Here is a 16,093-nt window from a genome sequence, read left to right as displayed (position 1 = left end):
TTGTGAATTATTAAACAAAAAAAAATGTAAAAGCAAAAGGCTGGAACAATTTTCTACGACTAATTGTAGTTCAAGTTGCAGCTTCGTATATCGAGTGGACTTTAAACCAGACTAAAACCAAAAAAAGTGACTAAGCAATGCTTATCGTCAATGATAAATCTTAATTGAAGTAACGTTAAGGAAACAGGGCCAAAAACAACTAAAAAATTAAAAAAAAAAAAAAAAACAGTGCAAACTGGCGAGAACCATTAAAATTGTGATTTAAATAAACTAAGTATATACATATGTATGTACACATATTTATGTAAACAACTGTCTATATATTTGCGCCTATATACACTTCTGTTCATGTTTTATATGAAGTCAGTGAAGTAAAGCGAAAAACAAAAACAAAAACAAGCAAAACCACAAACAAAAACACAAAGCTCAAATCATATAAAAGCTCATCGTATGCCGCATTGAACAAACAGTTTCTATTCGAAAAGGTTCTTGACAACATCTTCTTGTGATATCAAAACAGAAAAAAAAAAAAAAAAAATGAAATTCATAATTGTCTTCTTGGCCCTGGTTGCCTTTGTTGCCGCTGCTGTAAGTCAATCTACAAGAAAAAAAAATTAAAATCAATCTCAATCTGTCTTCTTATATGTGTCTCACAGGAACTTCCACTGACAGATGAACAAAAGGCTCAGGCCCATGCCAATGGCGCTTTGTGTGTCCAACAGGAAGGCATAACCAAAGAGCAGGCCATGGCTTTGCGTGCTGGCAATTTCGATGATAAGGATCCCAAGGTCAAGTGCTTTGCCAACTGTTTCCTTGAGAAAACCGGCTTCATTGCCGATGGTCAGGTTAAGCCCGATGTGGTCTTGGCCAAATTGGGTCCCCTCGCCGGTGTTGACAAGGTGAAGGCCGTTCAAGCCAAATGTGATTCTCTCAAGGGTGCCGATAAATGCGATACAGCTTATCAATTGTACGAATGCTACTACAAGAACAGTGCCCACATCTAAATCGACAAGTCAACTAGCTTCGCGAAGTACCAACTTCAAATTTATTTAAAAGTATTAGCTATTAGAAACAGTCGTCTGTGAATTGTTAATTAATTGATTACTTGAATATTAAAGATTAAAGAGAATTGTACCAAAATGTCTGAAGTAACTAATCGAAAAGGAATCAGAATCAGTAACACGGATAAGCCATCTTACTTTGAAAAAGTCTTGAAAATTAGGAAGCTAAAAAATACAATGAATTGAATAATAGAAGAAAGTTTTCATTTACAATAAAATCAAGTCTGATTAAGTCTAATATAGACTGGGATAACAGAGAATACTAAAACTATGCCAAATATGGAGCTAAATAAATCGTTGGATGGGAAAATTGGAGAGGGCCTCCCAGAATAATACATTGGTAAAAAATAGTCGATAAAAACTTTTTAATAACTTATAAAAATTGTAAATACTGCTTCCATCAAACCTTTACAAAGAATATGAAAGAATTGTATTATTTTTCTAGGTTTTTTAAAGTTGATTTTTCATTGAAGTTTTCAATAGTCTTTCTTAGTATTTCGTTGAAATCTTAAGGGCAGTTTTTATTATTCTATTGCATTCGATGGTGCACGAATTCCATCATAAAACTTTTTAGAAACCTCTTTATCGATTCAGGCCAAAAAAAATTGAGAAGGTTATGAACTAACGAGACTCTTCATCAAAGAGGTAATGTACAAGACTTGGAAAACATGACACGAAGAAGAGTTAGAGTAGAACGTGACCGCCCAAGAAGAGAAAAATCACGGTGGGGCTTCAATTTCGACATTGTCAACAATAATCAAGTCACCCACATGAATATCATTGCCAAGCAGTGAAAAATGATCTGAAAAAGTAATCAATTCAGAAAGCATGGGCAACGCGGCATGTTTATAATACTAAATAACAGAAAAATTGGTAAAAAAAACTTCATAAACTCTTTGACTACTTGTTGTCCTTCAACATTTTGTTTTTGTAAGCCTAATTGATCCTTTTCAGAACTTGAACCAATCGATTTTCATTGGTAATATGTTTTTTGTTAGTACTTTTCAAGTGGGCTTGACAATTTAAACGTATTTAAGGCATATTTTATTTATCATTCAAGTATAACCTTTTCGACTATTATTAAAATTTGCATAACAGTCGGCCATCATTAGACGTCTGTGTCCTCGTTCTGCTCCTGCCTCTTATTGTCGCACCGCTGTCATGGGCTTAAAGTCCTTGGCGCATATCCCCAAAGGTATTTGCACATTTATGTATTGCATAAATATTGATGAGCATCGTTTGACAAAAAACCGAAAGGAAAGCCGAATGTTTTTATATCGAAAAATAAACTTTCACACACAAAAAAAAAAAAAAAGGATGTGGGATGCGTCGGAACAATGAAATGAATTGGACGCACACCCAAAGCGAAGGCGGCTCAAGTTGGGCTGCCTTTCGGTGTCTATTTTTTTTTTTTTTTCAGCTTACCCCCAAATCCAATTAACAAATCATTAAACATTCATTGAGCACGTGTCGCAATTGCAATTGCCAGAGTTCGGGTTTTCCCGCTTGGAGAATAAATAGGTGAAATTTTCGGTTTTCCTTTTTTTTTTTGTGTTTTGGGGGTTGTTTGAAATTTACCTAACAGGGGATACACGTAAGGGACAATTGCTTTGGGGACTTTTGGCGCAGAAGTAAGAACCGACATTAGCTTTAATTCTGTCTATAATTCATTTTGTCACTTCGTCTCTAGCTGGCTGGATAGCTGAATGGCTGAGTGACGGACTGACTGGCGGTCTGTCATGTCACTTCCATTTAGCATCCGTTTCAGTTGCAGTTGTCTGCACAAAAGCCTTCACATAATCACTGATGCGTTTACTAATGTCTATTAAAAAGGCATGCCCAACCCCCCCACTGCTCAAGCAACCCAATCAACCTTCCATCTAAACATTCTAACTCCCCCCTAGCTAATGCATTTAAGTAGACATCTCGTGGTTTTCTGCCCTGGCGGCCCTGTCAAAGAAAACCAACACGCGTGATATGGTCGATGTTCTGTGGTCCGTGATCCGTGGACGCTGCCAAAGGGACAAACACATTGATGCTTGACTTGGCCTTTGTCTTTTGTTTGTAGCCTGTTTCTCCTTCTTCTTCATCTTCTTCTTCTGATTCTTGCTTCTTCCTTATATTCCTTGTCTTGGTTTGTCTCGCTCTTGTTCTTGTTCTGAGTCTTGTTCCTGTTAGTTGGCTTCGAAGGAAATGATTCCCGTTTTCCCCGTTTGGGTTGGGTGGTTTGGGTTGGCTTATTTCGCCCTGCGGTTCTCACATTAATGTAATTTAATTTTTATAAAAACTACGCGAAGGGTGGAACGGTGGCTGGTATTTTCTCTATTGACATTGTCCGTACCGGGCTTTCGCTTTGATCTCAAAGACATACGTGTCCTGCTCTTGATTTCTGATAATCAACGCAACTCTGTCATTGAGTTTATTAATTAAAGATTGTCAGTGACTCTTGTTGCCTTTGGTGGTAGGAAAAATGCTTAAATAGTTGCTGTAATTTGTTGAAAATATCTTTTACAAATTGTCAACTAATGGCCACAATTATTCTACTCTCTCAATTGTTTTATCAAACTTTTGATAGAATCATAATTATCTAATGAGTTTATTTGTAAGACAGGTAACTAAGGGGATAAACGTGAAATAAGAAAATAGAAAATAAATTGCTTAATAATTGAAATATCTGTGAATATTATTTATACATTGAAGATGTTAAAAGCTTCTGTTTTATTTAAGTTATCCGATATTTTGGGTTTTAGTTTCAGTTTCTATTTTCAGTTATTCATAACACGACAGAAGAAAATAGAAATTGCTGTTTGTCACATAAGGTTTATCTAAATCTAATTACTTAAATTATCTCATAGTTTCCTAGAATAATAAAATTCTTTTAATGAGGAAACAATTTCATCTGGGCAAGGCAAAAAATTAAAATAAATAAACAAATTTTGTATCTTATTTATTTGTTCATTAGAAATAATCTAAATAGTTATGTTTGATGTAAGATTTTTGTTTGTTTTCGATTTTTCCTCCATTGAATTTTGATTTATTAATATAATTAAAGTTGGGCCGAATTCCGTTAAGTTTTTTGGCATTGTAGACAAAACAATTTGTAAATTATGAGTATATATATAATTTGAGTAAAAACCTTTAATACGAATATAAGGATTAAGGACATCGAATCAATGTCAATAATTGATAAAATTTTAATTACCATATTGTGTTTTTCAAAGTCTTAAAAAGTCACAAAATTTTCAACTGTTTCTTGTGTAAAAATCGGCTAAAATTCTTATCTAAATTTTTACTTTAGTGTGGAATTAAAGCCTGTTATTGACACTTTTTGGCCAATTTCGCCCATTCTGTGTGGATCAATAAAAAGTGTTGACTGGATTGTTTGTAAACAACTTTGAACTGATATATAAACTGATTTTAAGGCAAAAAGAAAATATAAAATTTTGAATTCAAATATATATAAATAAATATAAAATTATTAAAAAAAAGCTTGAAGCCTAAAACTATGTAAAATGGGATAAAATTATGATTCGGTTGCAAAAATATAAACATCTAAATCGAAAATCTGTGTTTTGAGTTGTAATTTATGCCCAAAATAAGTGAACTTGGCCCAGTGTGCAATAAAATGTCAAAGTCAGCAAATATTTCTTTTTGATAATCCAAATTTTAACTGAAACTACAAACTACAAACAATTTAGTTCTTTGGTAAAAAGTATTAAGAAGCCAAAAAATTAAAGTAAAAGTTTTCATAAACTAAACTAAAGTGAGTAAATCGTCCCCCCCATATTTGAAAGATAGGACTATAATAAAACCGATTCTATATAAATACATAAAGTTTCATTTTATCTTTTTTGACGAATTACAATTAGTTTTACCTTTGAATAAACTAACTTCTACTTACAATACTTTGTAATTTTTGTTTGTTTGTAAGTCTCTAGGCTATGGCGAGATGATTCATTTGTTTTGTTTATTTTCTCCTTTTTAACCATAATTATTCATAATTAATGCGATTCTACAATTAAAGTCAACTATATATATTTAAAATTGTTTGCTCGGAATTTTTATATGTATGTACTTTTGTTATTTAAATTGTTAGCAATATGTAGAGTAAACTGTTTACTCAAACTGTATAAATTATAATTTGGTTTTTTTTTTTTGGAAGGGGGGTGTGAGGAGCTCAGAGCATTTAGCGAAATTTTGTTTTTTGGGGTATAATTTTATGGAAGGGTACTTAAATGTTTTTGTTGATTTATCTGGTAAATTGCGCTTGAAATTTTGCTCGCCAACATTTTGCTCATCCGTCCATTATAGATCAGAACGATTTTGTATACATATATTTAAACGAAAGCCTAACTTGAATTGCTAATAATCACATGCAAATGACTTTGTCGATGCATTGAGGCGTGGCATTTTGCCAAGGGTTGATGGCATCCACGTATTGGTCGATCGAATCGAGACCATGATAGGGGATGAGGTCAGCAGTGGAGTTCTATGATCAATTTGAGATTTTTACTGACCATTCAGGCATTAAAATGGCCAGTTGGCAATTTTTTTTTTTTTTCGGCTTCAATTAAATTGCAATTAAAAATGAATGATGGATATGGAATACGGCGACTGTATAAAAGAAACCCATGTGTGGGCCAGGCTCTAGTCTATTTTGGTAAAGCAAAGTTCTTTTACTATAAAATATTTGATAGAGCGGTTTAAGTTTAATGTCTAATAAAGTGCTTTTAGTGTCCTTACTGTGCCTGAGTGTCAGTAATTTTCTGCCATTGGCATGGGTAATATTATAATAGAAAATTTTCCAAAGGACTAAATCGATGTAGACCTCTATTCGCAGAGTCGTTCGCTATCCGTGTCCCTGAATATGTCTCTGACACGTACGGATCTGGGAGAGCAGCGGAATGGTACCGCCTCGAAGCTCAGTCAGGAGATATTGCATCAGTGTATGCGAGAGACCGAAATATCCATGTCGCAGTTGAAACTTTTCCGCCTGAGTCTACTTTCGAATGATTATACCATTGAGAATGAGGTGGCCACTGGCTCCGGTGGAGGGTCCAACGATGGCAATAGCATAAACGATATTGACTATTCGAGCAATCAGATGCCCTATCTCGATTTGAAGCATAACGAGCCACTGCAGTGCTTCGTCCGCTGCCTCTATGAACGTTTGGGTCTGGTCAAGTACGATGTGCTGCTGGAGGAAGCTTTCAGGAAACAAGTGCAGAGCATTATTCAGCGTGAGAAACCTGAAATCAAAGAGTGCATGGATCTGCAGAGTAAGAATCGCTGTGAAGCGGCGTACAAGTTGCATTTGTGCTACAATCATCTGAAAACTCTTGAGGCCGAGCAGCGTATCAGAGAGGTTCTCGAGCGTAGTGAAAATGACAATGATATGGGCAATGATGAAGGTGATAACGACAAGGAGGAGGGCATCATTGATGGCATTCAGCATTCCACTGAGTCCAAACAGTAGGAATGGTCATAATGTAGGATCTTGAATCTATTTAAGTCCATATATGTAAACAAATATGTGTGTATATATCAATGGTACAGTTTAATAATCGGTGTTTTGGTCACATTTAAATAAATATTTTACAATTTGGGTACAGAAGAGAGCAGACCCATGACAACAAAAATTCGATTCTGCTCTGTAAACTTGACTTGCAAAGCATGTTTTGTGTAGTGTGCTTTTAGGCAGCGAATGTTCACTTGGAAATTTAAATATATAAAAGAATAGCACAGTTTCTGGCTCATCTATAACAAACAGTTAAGAGAGTCTAAATATTTCTTGATCTGCGCTGGGATCAATGAAGCCAATAAGAAGAATGTATAATTTAAGGTCATAGGTTTTCACAAAGAACGCTTTGTGTTGTGGAATAGTATCAAATTCATCAAAATCTGTGGCTATGAACTTTCCATTTGTAAGATAGACGGAATGTGGTATAGAATATAATTTAAACTCGCCGGGCTTTGAGTCATATGACCACATGGGAGGCTAGTTGAAGTCATAAATCAAAATATAAACCAAAGATGCATGTAAAGTAAAACTATAACAAAAATGCCCTTGCTAAAGATATCTTGAACACTTAGAATGGATAAAGATATAGATATTTGGTAACGAATTTGATTCAATCGCAAGTCCATACGAAAACAAGCAATATATTGCTCTAGATAATAAATAGTTTAATTAAAATACAGTCAAAACAACAATAACCAGCCAAATGCTAGTTAATTTACCCTTCTTTTTTTTTGGATCCCCAAAATTATATAGTTAAGAACGATTAATTTCAATTAATTTAATTTCCAAAATTGAATAATTGAATTGTAATAACTTTATAAGTGGAATATTTTATAATTTGGTGGGTTATATAAACTGCATGAGTTTGCTGAACATATATCAAATAGTGCAAAGAACTCGAGCAAGATGAAAGTTAAAGTATTTGTCTTTCTAGTCCTTGTAATGGGACTGAACGAGGAAGTTATGGTGAGTCAAAAGGATATTTAAATTAGTTGCAATACTAAGAAGATTTCTTTAACAATTTAGTCGCAAAGTGCAGCGGATATAGCAGCCTTAAAGCAAATGCAAGATGGTTGCATTAAGGAGCTAAACATTGGAACCGCCGAGGCGGCATTAATTGCCACTGACAAACCGGTGGCTAATCCAACTGAATCCTATAAATGTTATCACAATTGTCTCTATAAGAAAATGGGCATGATTAATGCCGATGGCAAGGCCAATAACGATGCCATTCTTAAGATTATTACAACTCGTTATGCCAAGGCTCCGGTCGATAAGGTCAAGGCCCTGTTGAGCAGTTGTGGTGCTGCCTCTTCGACCAATGCCTGCGATTATGCATACAAATTTGAAATGTGCATGATTAACGGACTCAAGGCTTAAGAAAAAGTAGGCACAATATCCCTCCAAATGGTTTTTCTTGTTTTTTTTTGTGTAAAGTAAATCCATTGAATAATAAAGTTATTTTACAATATTAACGCATTTCATGCATAATCGTCTGTTGGAAAGAGAAAGGCAGTCATTGTGCATTTAATTATGCAAATTGAAAACGGCAAATGGCCACACACACACACACACATATATACATTCTCTGCATATGAATATGCAGTATAAGCTGTTTAAGCAGGGGCTAGAGACCCTACGAATCAGGGGGATGGAAGGGCCTGAAAGCTCCAATTAAGCTGTGACAAACTGTGACGCTGACATCATTATCGTTATATCGGTCCCAATACAAGTGCAACAGAGACAAAAGGCACAAGTTGCAAACCTTTCAACCCATTCCCAATTGTTGCCCTATTATGAATTACCGTTATTATTATTGTTTTTCAATGCAAACACAAATTAATTACAATTTGCGAGAGAGAACCGCATTAAGCTTTTACCCAGCGACCATACAACCTTTGTCTCGCTCTCTTTGTTGTTCATCCACATAAACAAAGAAATAAAAATGCAGAGGAAAAATACATACAAAAAATATTCTAGAGTTATGCATCATATATATCTATGTAGGTATATAACTTTAGTCAGGACCCAAGTATAAATTAGCCCGAAAAAGAAAGTTCTACAAAACGGGCTCTAAAATTATTGATCGTAACTTCGAACAAAATAATTTTCATTCGACTTTTATTAGATGTTTATTTTCATAAATGTTTATTAACATGGGTTGTTGCTGTATTCAAAATGTATTCAAAAAATGCGGTCAACCACATTTCCAATTAATTCAAGGCCACCGCAAGCTTTTCCGTTCTTTACAAGTTGAAAACGAAATTTGTAAACTCCACGCTTCATATATGATACCCAATTATCAGTATTCGGCAATCCATTAATAATCCAATATTCACCTTTAGGTAGTGGGCAATAGCCTTTACCAGTTTTCGGAAAGTTTGTGTTCAAGTTTTCAATATCGGCATATTTCATCATCAAGTTTTTACTAAACTCACAAAAGGACATTCCATGTATCCCGTAAGGCGATGGAATCCACATACTATTCTCAAAAAAGAACTGGCTACAAGAGACTACTATGTCACTAGTCACATCAGTAGAGGCAAATGCTGAACCGTTTAAGGCTCGTTCACGCCCAACTAATTTAATCCCTCGAAAGTCTGCTATTCGGCAATCGACTTCGCCTTCGATCGCCGAAAACCCTTCGTATTTGACGTCATAGTTAACTTTACCGAGGCTCTAAAAAGATTAAAATAATTTTAAGGATCACGATCAATAAACAAACTCATACCTGCACTTCCATCGATATGAGAAATATAATTAATAATTTTAAGCACATTTTCGACGGCGATTTGAAGAGTATTGCTTGATAAGTCGCCATTTATAGACTCTGAATTGCCATGTTAGTCACCTGATTATGCTAGCCATGCAATGTGAATGTAATGCTAATTATGGGTTGTCACTACTGTAACTACTTAAGGGCGTAACGAGTGGTCAATCTAGATTTCGTGGAAGCTAATCCCCACTTTTGCGATCCAATTTTAGGCGAACTCTCATACTTTTATATTAGGTTAAAATTAAAGCAAGCTTTTTAGCTGAGAGTTAAATATAATACGAAACCAGTCAACCTCATTCCAAATTTTGTAAATGTCTGTGAAAAATCTGTTTATTATAAGCAAAGATGACCTATCGAATCTTTACTTAACTTTTAGAAATCTTTTATTAGTTTTTTTATAATTGTAATTTTCCTATAAACTGCCAAAACTATTTTGATGATACAGCCAACTGTCTCGGCGAGATCTAGGCTTCGCCTTGGACACACAAACCTCACCCATTCCTACCTCCTCAACTCCACAACAACCGCCTTATGTAACTATGTATCTTCCATTAACCACAACCTACTAGTTTGTCCGAACACCTTAAACCTTAGAAAATCCCTTTTCCCATCCTCCAACCCACTATCACCCATATTTAACCCAAGCTTAGAAAACCTATCCAAAGTCGTTCAATTTTTAAAATCATCTAACATTTACGAGCTCATCTCAATAGTTAACTATATATACATATTATCTCACATTGAAAATATATATGTACATACTTATTTGTAATTTTCCTTTTTTCCTCAATATAAACATGTTATAAGGCCTTTGCAGCGACTAAGCTAAGTTTACTATTAATTTTACATTATAAGTAAACCGTATAGAATAATAATAATAATATTTTGTTGAGTAAAATCTTTAATTGTTCTAGGAAATTTATAATTATAAGACCAATTATGATGATCATCATTTTTAAAATAGATGATCTAAAATTTTAATGGATTTATTTTTATCTCATAAAAAGTCTTTGCTATAATCCAAAGGTCAGCTTTATGGAGAGTTAAGTTAAAATATTAATCAGGTCGCTTTAGCAAAACTCAAATATTATTAAAATAATAAAACTGTGGGACAGACGAGGCAAAGTTGTGTGTACGGGATAAAGGAGAACACCTATGCAATTATTTTTTGTCATCAGCTGTCAGCTCGTTAGTTTTATTCCACAAAAAAACCTAGTGGACGTAGTTTAGCTTTTGGCAAAAAACTTATTTGTTAGAAGTGATATAACGGTTAGATCGTAAAACTAAAAATTATATACCTTGATTTTTATTTTCCATATATTTTTTTTTCTACAAATGATAAAGCTTTAAACTTGAAAAGTGTTGACAACTTGTTCAACTTTTAGGCCCTTATAATTTTGATACATTTTTATTGTTTCCCTCTGTTTCGATAATAACCTTTTTCTCTAACGCCCACATAAGCACTTTAATCTGAATTTCTAATTTTTAATTCTAGAGAAAAGTTATTAATCGTTTTATTAACTGTTAGGTTGAAAATTAATTACAGATTATATATGTATACCATATCATTAAAGATTTTACAAGTCTAGTTTTCTAGGATGATTTACGTAGATGAATATATAAAAGACCTTTACCAGCTATATATATATATATATATACAAATTTGCCTTTGTAAACAAGTCTAGATGTCTTGTAACACATCAATCTTTTGTAACCATTAAGTTGATAGATTAATTAAAACTTCAAATGGGTGAAAACAAAACAAAACAAAAAACTACTACTTATTAACCTGGTTTATTCCAAAAAAAAAAGCTCATTAAGAGCTTAGGTGAATAATGCGGTATCATTATATTGATAATGGAAGTGCTTTTGATAATAGATAGAATTGACATCGTAATGTATGTTTAATTTGAAGGCAAATCAAGTTTAAAGTGCCTCGTAACTGCGTATAAGTGAATGATTTTAAATGAAATAAGCCAAATCCTCATCGACCATCAATTCTGTAATTAAAGTGCTTCTGGACAAAAAAAAAACCTGAAACCATTTTGTTTTCAAAAATTTAAGAGTCAGGAAAAATAATTTATGATTGCATTAGAGACAAATATTCCATTGGGTTCAGCGATTAGAATCTTTTTTCATTTATGATACTTATAAAAAATGCTAGATTATTGCCTATCCTCTAGGTATAAAGATTTTTGGTGATTATTGCCCTTAGTCGATGGTAATAATATGCCCTCAACTGCATGGTGTCACCTTTTTGGCGATTTGCATTTTTGTTTAGCTTTTTTAATTATTATTTTGATATTAAACATTTGGTCCTAGTATACTTTTACTTTAATATCATATTCATCTGAACATTTCCGTCTTGAAAAAGCACGACTATAAGCAAATGTTTTTTGTTCTATCTTAATTTCAATGCTAATCATGAAATGGAGGTTGACTTACCAGTCCGACTCTGGTCTAAATGTAAGGTCAAGAAGGGGACTTCTGTTGTTTAATAAATAAAACTATGAATTCCTTGTAAACAAAAGTTGTAGTTTAGTAGATAAAAATGTCTGATTATAGAAAAAGAACTCAAAACACAAGTTAAACTCAACTGAGAACTGTGCTACTCCTTTGTCTAGAAGACTCCGCTCCTGTTATTTACACACACACACACACACATAGAATAAAAATCTCAATGCCACCAAAAACAAAACTCAAACATAATGTTTGTTGACAAAATCATAATCCATATATTTAAATGCATCACTTTAGTTGATTTGTGTTCGAAATGAGAAAAACACTTTTTTTTTTTGTTTTGTTTTGTTTTGATTTTTCTGCCTTCTGCAAATTCAATTACAATTTGTCACGTTTCGCTATTGAATGATTCGATTTAAGCCTTAATCTCATGCTTTGGCTTGAACTCCTCGAAGCACTCGTGCAACTTGACAGCAGTATCACAATTGTTCTCGCCCTTGATGGAACCGCATTTGGCCAGAGCAGCCTTGGTCTTCTCCTCACCAATGAAGGCGCCCAATTTCTCCAAGACAACGGCTTCTTGAATCTCACCGTTCTTCAATGTGCCGATCTTTTCGAAGAAACAGTTGGCAAAACATTTAATGTTCTCGGTGGGATTCTTGAAATCCTTGGCCTTAACTTTGGCAATCTCCTCTTCAGTCAGATTCAGTTCCTTGGAGCATTGTTCACCATGTTGCTTGGCCAGAGCCTTTTGCTCTTCATTCAATTCAACAGGCTGAAAAAGTGCCGAAGAGGAAAGTTTTTGTTTTGTTAGAAATGGAATGGAATATTCCACATTATCATTAAATAATACTTACTGAGGCCAGAGCCAAAGCCAAAATCACAGCACTCAAAGTGATCACAAAAATGGAATTCATATTGTTAATGACTTGCTAGAACGTTTGGGGAAGTTCTGATACTGACTGGAGCTGTGCACGCGCCTTTTATACCCTAACAGGTCATCAAATGAAAGCCGGTTTGGTTTTTTTTTTTTCAGCTTTTTGTCTAATGCCCTTAGGCTGTGATCCAGCTAAGCCGCTCTGTGCTTCCAAGATCTATTTGCTGTCTTTTGTTGTTCTATTTTTTGTTTTGTTTTGCTTTTTATGTGCTTTGTTTTTTTGTTTTGTTTTTGGGCAAGTACTTTCGTCAACATCTTGCCTGAAGCTATTTTGTCTATGGTCTATGGGCTTGTCTGTCTCTAACTCTCTATGTGACTTCTTGAAAGCATGGTTCATTAAACTGAATTTGCGAAAAAAAATTACGAATAATACCTTTTATTTTTGCTGACAGACGATCGAATCAATTTCGCACATAGACATAGGATAGATAGACAGACCACGATCCAGACTGCTCAAGAGGTCTCATAATGATCGTGTACTTGAGTTTTTTTTTTTTTGTGTCTTTTTCTTGGCTAAGCGACCTCAAAACTCATTTTGATATGGGAATGGGGATGGACAAAGGGAAGCGAAGTTACTTTTGCAGCTACTTAGCCATTATCGGGTGCACTCTATCAAAACAGGAGAAAATGAAAAGTTTACTCCCACCCAAACCGAAAACCCAATTTCAATTCAACACCCCACTTTCAGATATATATCTTTAGAATTCAACTAGAGGAAGATACATACATACATATATACAGATATCTGTATGTATGTGTGTACTTTGGTATTGAAAGTTGAGAAGCGCAAAAGGAGACAGCCAAAGACGGCAAAGTTTTTTCATTTGAATCCTATTATTTCAACGTAGTTGTAATCTTATTATCCACGAGATGACAGCAAAATGACATTTAGAAAATTTCACGCTGTGTGAAATGTACAAAAATAAAAAAAACTTAGAGTAAAAAAAATATATACATATATATATATGAAGCAAACGAGCAAAAATAACCAAAGGAATCGAGAAAGCAAAACCAAAGCGAATACGGGAATGCAAGAAAGTCAGCCAAGCAATGCGTGTGGGTGATGGAATTGTGATGAAGATGGAGTGGAGTGGGTGGATTGCCGGATGGATGGATGAAGTGAGGTGAGGAATGGGTGGGCGATGCCTGGTGGGAGCTGGAAGTCTGCCACTTTGAGCCCGGCGTGTTTTTCACAAGTTTTTCCTGCTGCTTCCCTTTTAATTTCAGTTCTGACATTTGTTTGTCTGCTGTCAAAATAAAGTAGCTTTAGCGCAAAAAGAAATAAACCAAAAGATTGCGATTGAAAAATTTCCAGCCCCTCCCCTTTCCACCGCCTTTCCATCGCTGCGGTTGCAAAAAGTTAAAAGTTTTTTTTTTTTTATTTTTATTTGTCCCCGAACGCAATAATAATAATAAACTAAAGCCTGTTTGACTTTTCTTGAAATTCTTTGAAATCCTTATGTGGTAATCTTAATTCAATTTGCCTGCGGTTAAAAGTTAAATTCAGACAAAACTTTCTCGTCATCTCAACAGAAATCTAAAAATAATTCATCTTGAAAACACATTTTAGGCAAATTGTTACCGGCTCAAGAGTAATTAAAGTAATTGATTTTGTGTGCTTTGATTTGACGTGTTCTACGAATTACGAATTACATTTCGACTTAAACGTTATTTCGATACAGTCTATTGAAGTTATGGTAATGTGATTAATACGTTAATAGATTACAGAGAGTAAATTGAATCGATTAATGTCGTAATCATTCTAATGTATTAACTTGTTATTTAGTGAGCTTTCGAAACAACAACAACCTGTAATATATATTTACTGTGAAAGTCATTGAAGTCAAATCATTTGTTTCTTAGAATAATTCTTCTCGAGATAAAACTTTATAATCATCGTAAAAAAGGGTTAAACCTCTAACAAAAAATAAATTATATAAGCCTGATATATAGATATTGAATACTAAGTTAACAGCCCCAAAATAGGTATTATAAATTGTTACTTAATTTGCTGATTACTTTATTAGTTTAATGTATGTACTTAACATTCAGTTAATCTGCTGTTTATATGTTGCACTTCCTGTACTTTAGACTATGAATTTGTTTTTAAAAACATGACTATTGGTTTATTATACTTGCAAAGAGTAATTTTGCTCAGAAGAGTGCAACGCTTAGAAGGAAGCATTTCAGACCATATAAAGTATATATATTCTTGATCAGCACGACGAGACGAGTTCATTTAGAAATGTCCGTCCGTCCGTCTGGATCAACGCAAACTCCTCCTAGACCGTAAGAGCTGAAATTTCGCATGTAGGCTACTATATACTGCAGGGGTTGTATATCTCGGATTCAGCCGGATCGGACCACTATATAATATAGCTCCCATACAAACCCCAAAGTCATGAACAGTGACTTTTCTCAATAACTTCGTTATTTTTAGTTAATAACTTCGTTACATTTTACGCGATTGTTTTCAAATTAAACATTTGTCAGTTTAACATAAGTATAATTGACTGTGCTAAATTTTATCAAGATCGGGTGACTATATCATATAGCCCTCAGAGGAATGATCAGTGACTTGGATCAATATCTTAGTTATTTCTTATGCTAAGATTTTAGGCCGTCCATTGGACTTTTTAGACGAAATGTTTTCCCGCTTTGACGGCTATACGTAAGGAAAGAGTAACAAAAAACTTGCAACTATCGCCGACCCTCTGGTTTTAGTCTTTAAAATCAGACAATTACTTAGCATTCATAAGGAAAGTAACTGTTTGTTCCTTGGTCTATTCTGCATCCTGTTTAATTTTTTTCATTTTTGCGGTTTTCTATGTAAATCTCGAACTTATTAGGACAAGAAAGGATTAAAAATGTTGACTTCGTTACTGTCCGATTATCTATATGTATATTAAAACAAATACAGCTTCTATGATAGTAAAGAGAAGTGCGTAGACATAAAATATGTATAAAATTAAGATTAGCTTTAGAGACTGAAGTACCGAGAATGTCTAAAATTAGCCAGAAACTAATCAAAATCGTGAAATTTGTTGCTAAAGCTGCAGCTTATCGTGGCATTTGGTTTGAAAGTTATATGTGATCACTGACAAGTAATATATTTTTTTAAAATATGAAGTAAAAACAAGTCTTAATCCCACAATATGGCTTGATGACTTTTCCATAAACTCTGCTCTTGGCCCCAAAGGCAAAAAGTGAACGGAGGTGGGGGGGCGGTTTTTCTCGGTTACCAACTAGAAATTAAGTACAATTTTCATTTTAAATTAAGCTGCCACGGTACTCCCCCGCATGCCGCCTGGTGCCCTCTCCCTTTTGCCCAGTCTTTG

General features: G+C 34.2%; 4 protein-coding genes across 4 annotated transcripts; 3 read left to right on the top strand and 1 right to left on the bottom strand.

Moving 5' to 3' along the window:
* Positions 1-456: 456 nt before the first annotated feature.
* On the top strand, positions 457-1,140 carry LOC137575763 (general odorant-binding protein 56d-like). The gene is made up of 2 exons (XM_068288447.1): positions 457-588; positions 657-1,140. The coding sequence occupies exons 1-2, from the start codon at positions 538-540 to the stop codon at positions 1,002-1,004; spliced, it is 399 nt and encodes a 132-aa protein (XP_068144548.1). The 5' UTR covers positions 457-537; the 3' UTR covers positions 1,005-1,140.
* Positions 1,141-5,773: 4,633 nt separating this feature from the next.
* Positions 5,774-6,537, top strand: Obp56c (Odorant-binding protein 56c). Its single transcript, XM_068291875.1, has 2 exons — positions 5,774-5,842; positions 5,902-6,537. The coding sequence occupies exons 1-2, from the start codon at positions 5,774-5,776 to the stop codon at positions 6,535-6,537; spliced, it is 705 nt and encodes a 234-aa protein (XP_068147976.1).
* A 941-nt stretch (positions 6,538-7,478) lies between these two features.
* On the top strand, positions 7,479-8,061 carry Obp56b (Odorant-binding protein 56b). Its single transcript, XM_068290795.1, has 2 exons — positions 7,479-7,548; positions 7,609-8,061. Exons 1-2 carry the CDS (start codon positions 7,489-7,491, stop codon positions 7,960-7,962), a joined length of 414 nt encoding a protein of 137 aa, XP_068146896.1. The 5' UTR covers positions 7,479-7,488; the 3' UTR covers positions 7,963-8,061.
* A 4,008-nt stretch (positions 8,062-12,069) lies between these two features.
* Obp56a (Odorant-binding protein 56a) lies at positions 12,070-12,807 on the bottom strand. Its single transcript, XM_068288945.1, has 2 exons — positions 12,676-12,807; positions 12,070-12,593 (listed from the first exon to the last, which is right to left on the bottom strand). The coding sequence occupies exons 1-2, from the start codon at positions 12,733-12,735 to the stop codon at positions 12,234-12,236; spliced, it is 420 nt and encodes a 139-aa protein (XP_068145046.1). The 5' UTR covers positions 12,736-12,807; the 3' UTR covers positions 12,070-12,233.
* Between the last annotated feature and the right edge of the window lie 3,286 nt (positions 12,808-16,093).

The sequence above is a fragment of the Drosophila tropicalis genome, unplaced genomic scaffold, assembly GCF_018151085.1.
Source record: "Drosophila tropicalis isolate 14030-0801.00 unplaced genomic scaffold, ASM1815108v1 contig_593, whole genome shotgun sequence".
Lineage (NCBI taxonomy): Eukaryota > Metazoa > Arthropoda > Insecta > Diptera > Drosophilidae > Drosophila > Drosophila tropicalis.
Note: the sequence above shows the minus strand (reverse complement) of the source record. Positions and strands in the feature narration are given on the sequence as shown.

Coding starts and splice junctions, on each gene's coding strand:
- LOC137575763 (XM_068288447.1), top strand. CDS start 538: ATGAAATTCATAATTGTCTTCTTGGCCCTGGTTGCCTTTGTTGCCGCT. Junction 589..656: donor TTGCCTTTGTTGCCGCTGCT/GTAAGTCAATCT, acceptor TGTGTCTCACAG/GAACTTCCACTGACAGATGA.
- Obp56c (XM_068291875.1), top strand. CDS start 5,774: ATGTCTAATAAAGTGCTTTTAGTGTCCTTACTGTGCCTGAGTGTCAGT. Junction 5,843..5,901: donor ATTTTCTGCCATTGGCATGG/GTAATATTATAA, acceptor CTCTATTCGCAG/AGTCGTTCGCTATCCGTGTC.
- Obp56b (XM_068290795.1), top strand. CDS start 7,489: ATGAAAGTTAAAGTATTTGTCTTTCTAGTCCTTGTAATGGGACTGAAC. Junction 7,549..7,608: donor GACTGAACGAGGAAGTTATG/GTGAGTCAAAAG, acceptor TTAACAATTTAG/TCGCAAAGTGCAGCGGATAT.
- Obp56a (XM_068288945.1), bottom strand. CDS start 12,735: ATGAATTCCATTTTTGTGATCACTTTGAGTGCTGTGATTTTGGCTTTG. Junction 12,594..12,675: donor TGGCTTTGGCTCTGGCCTCA/GTAAGTATTATT, acceptor GCACTTTTTCAG/CCTGTTGAATTGAATGAAGA.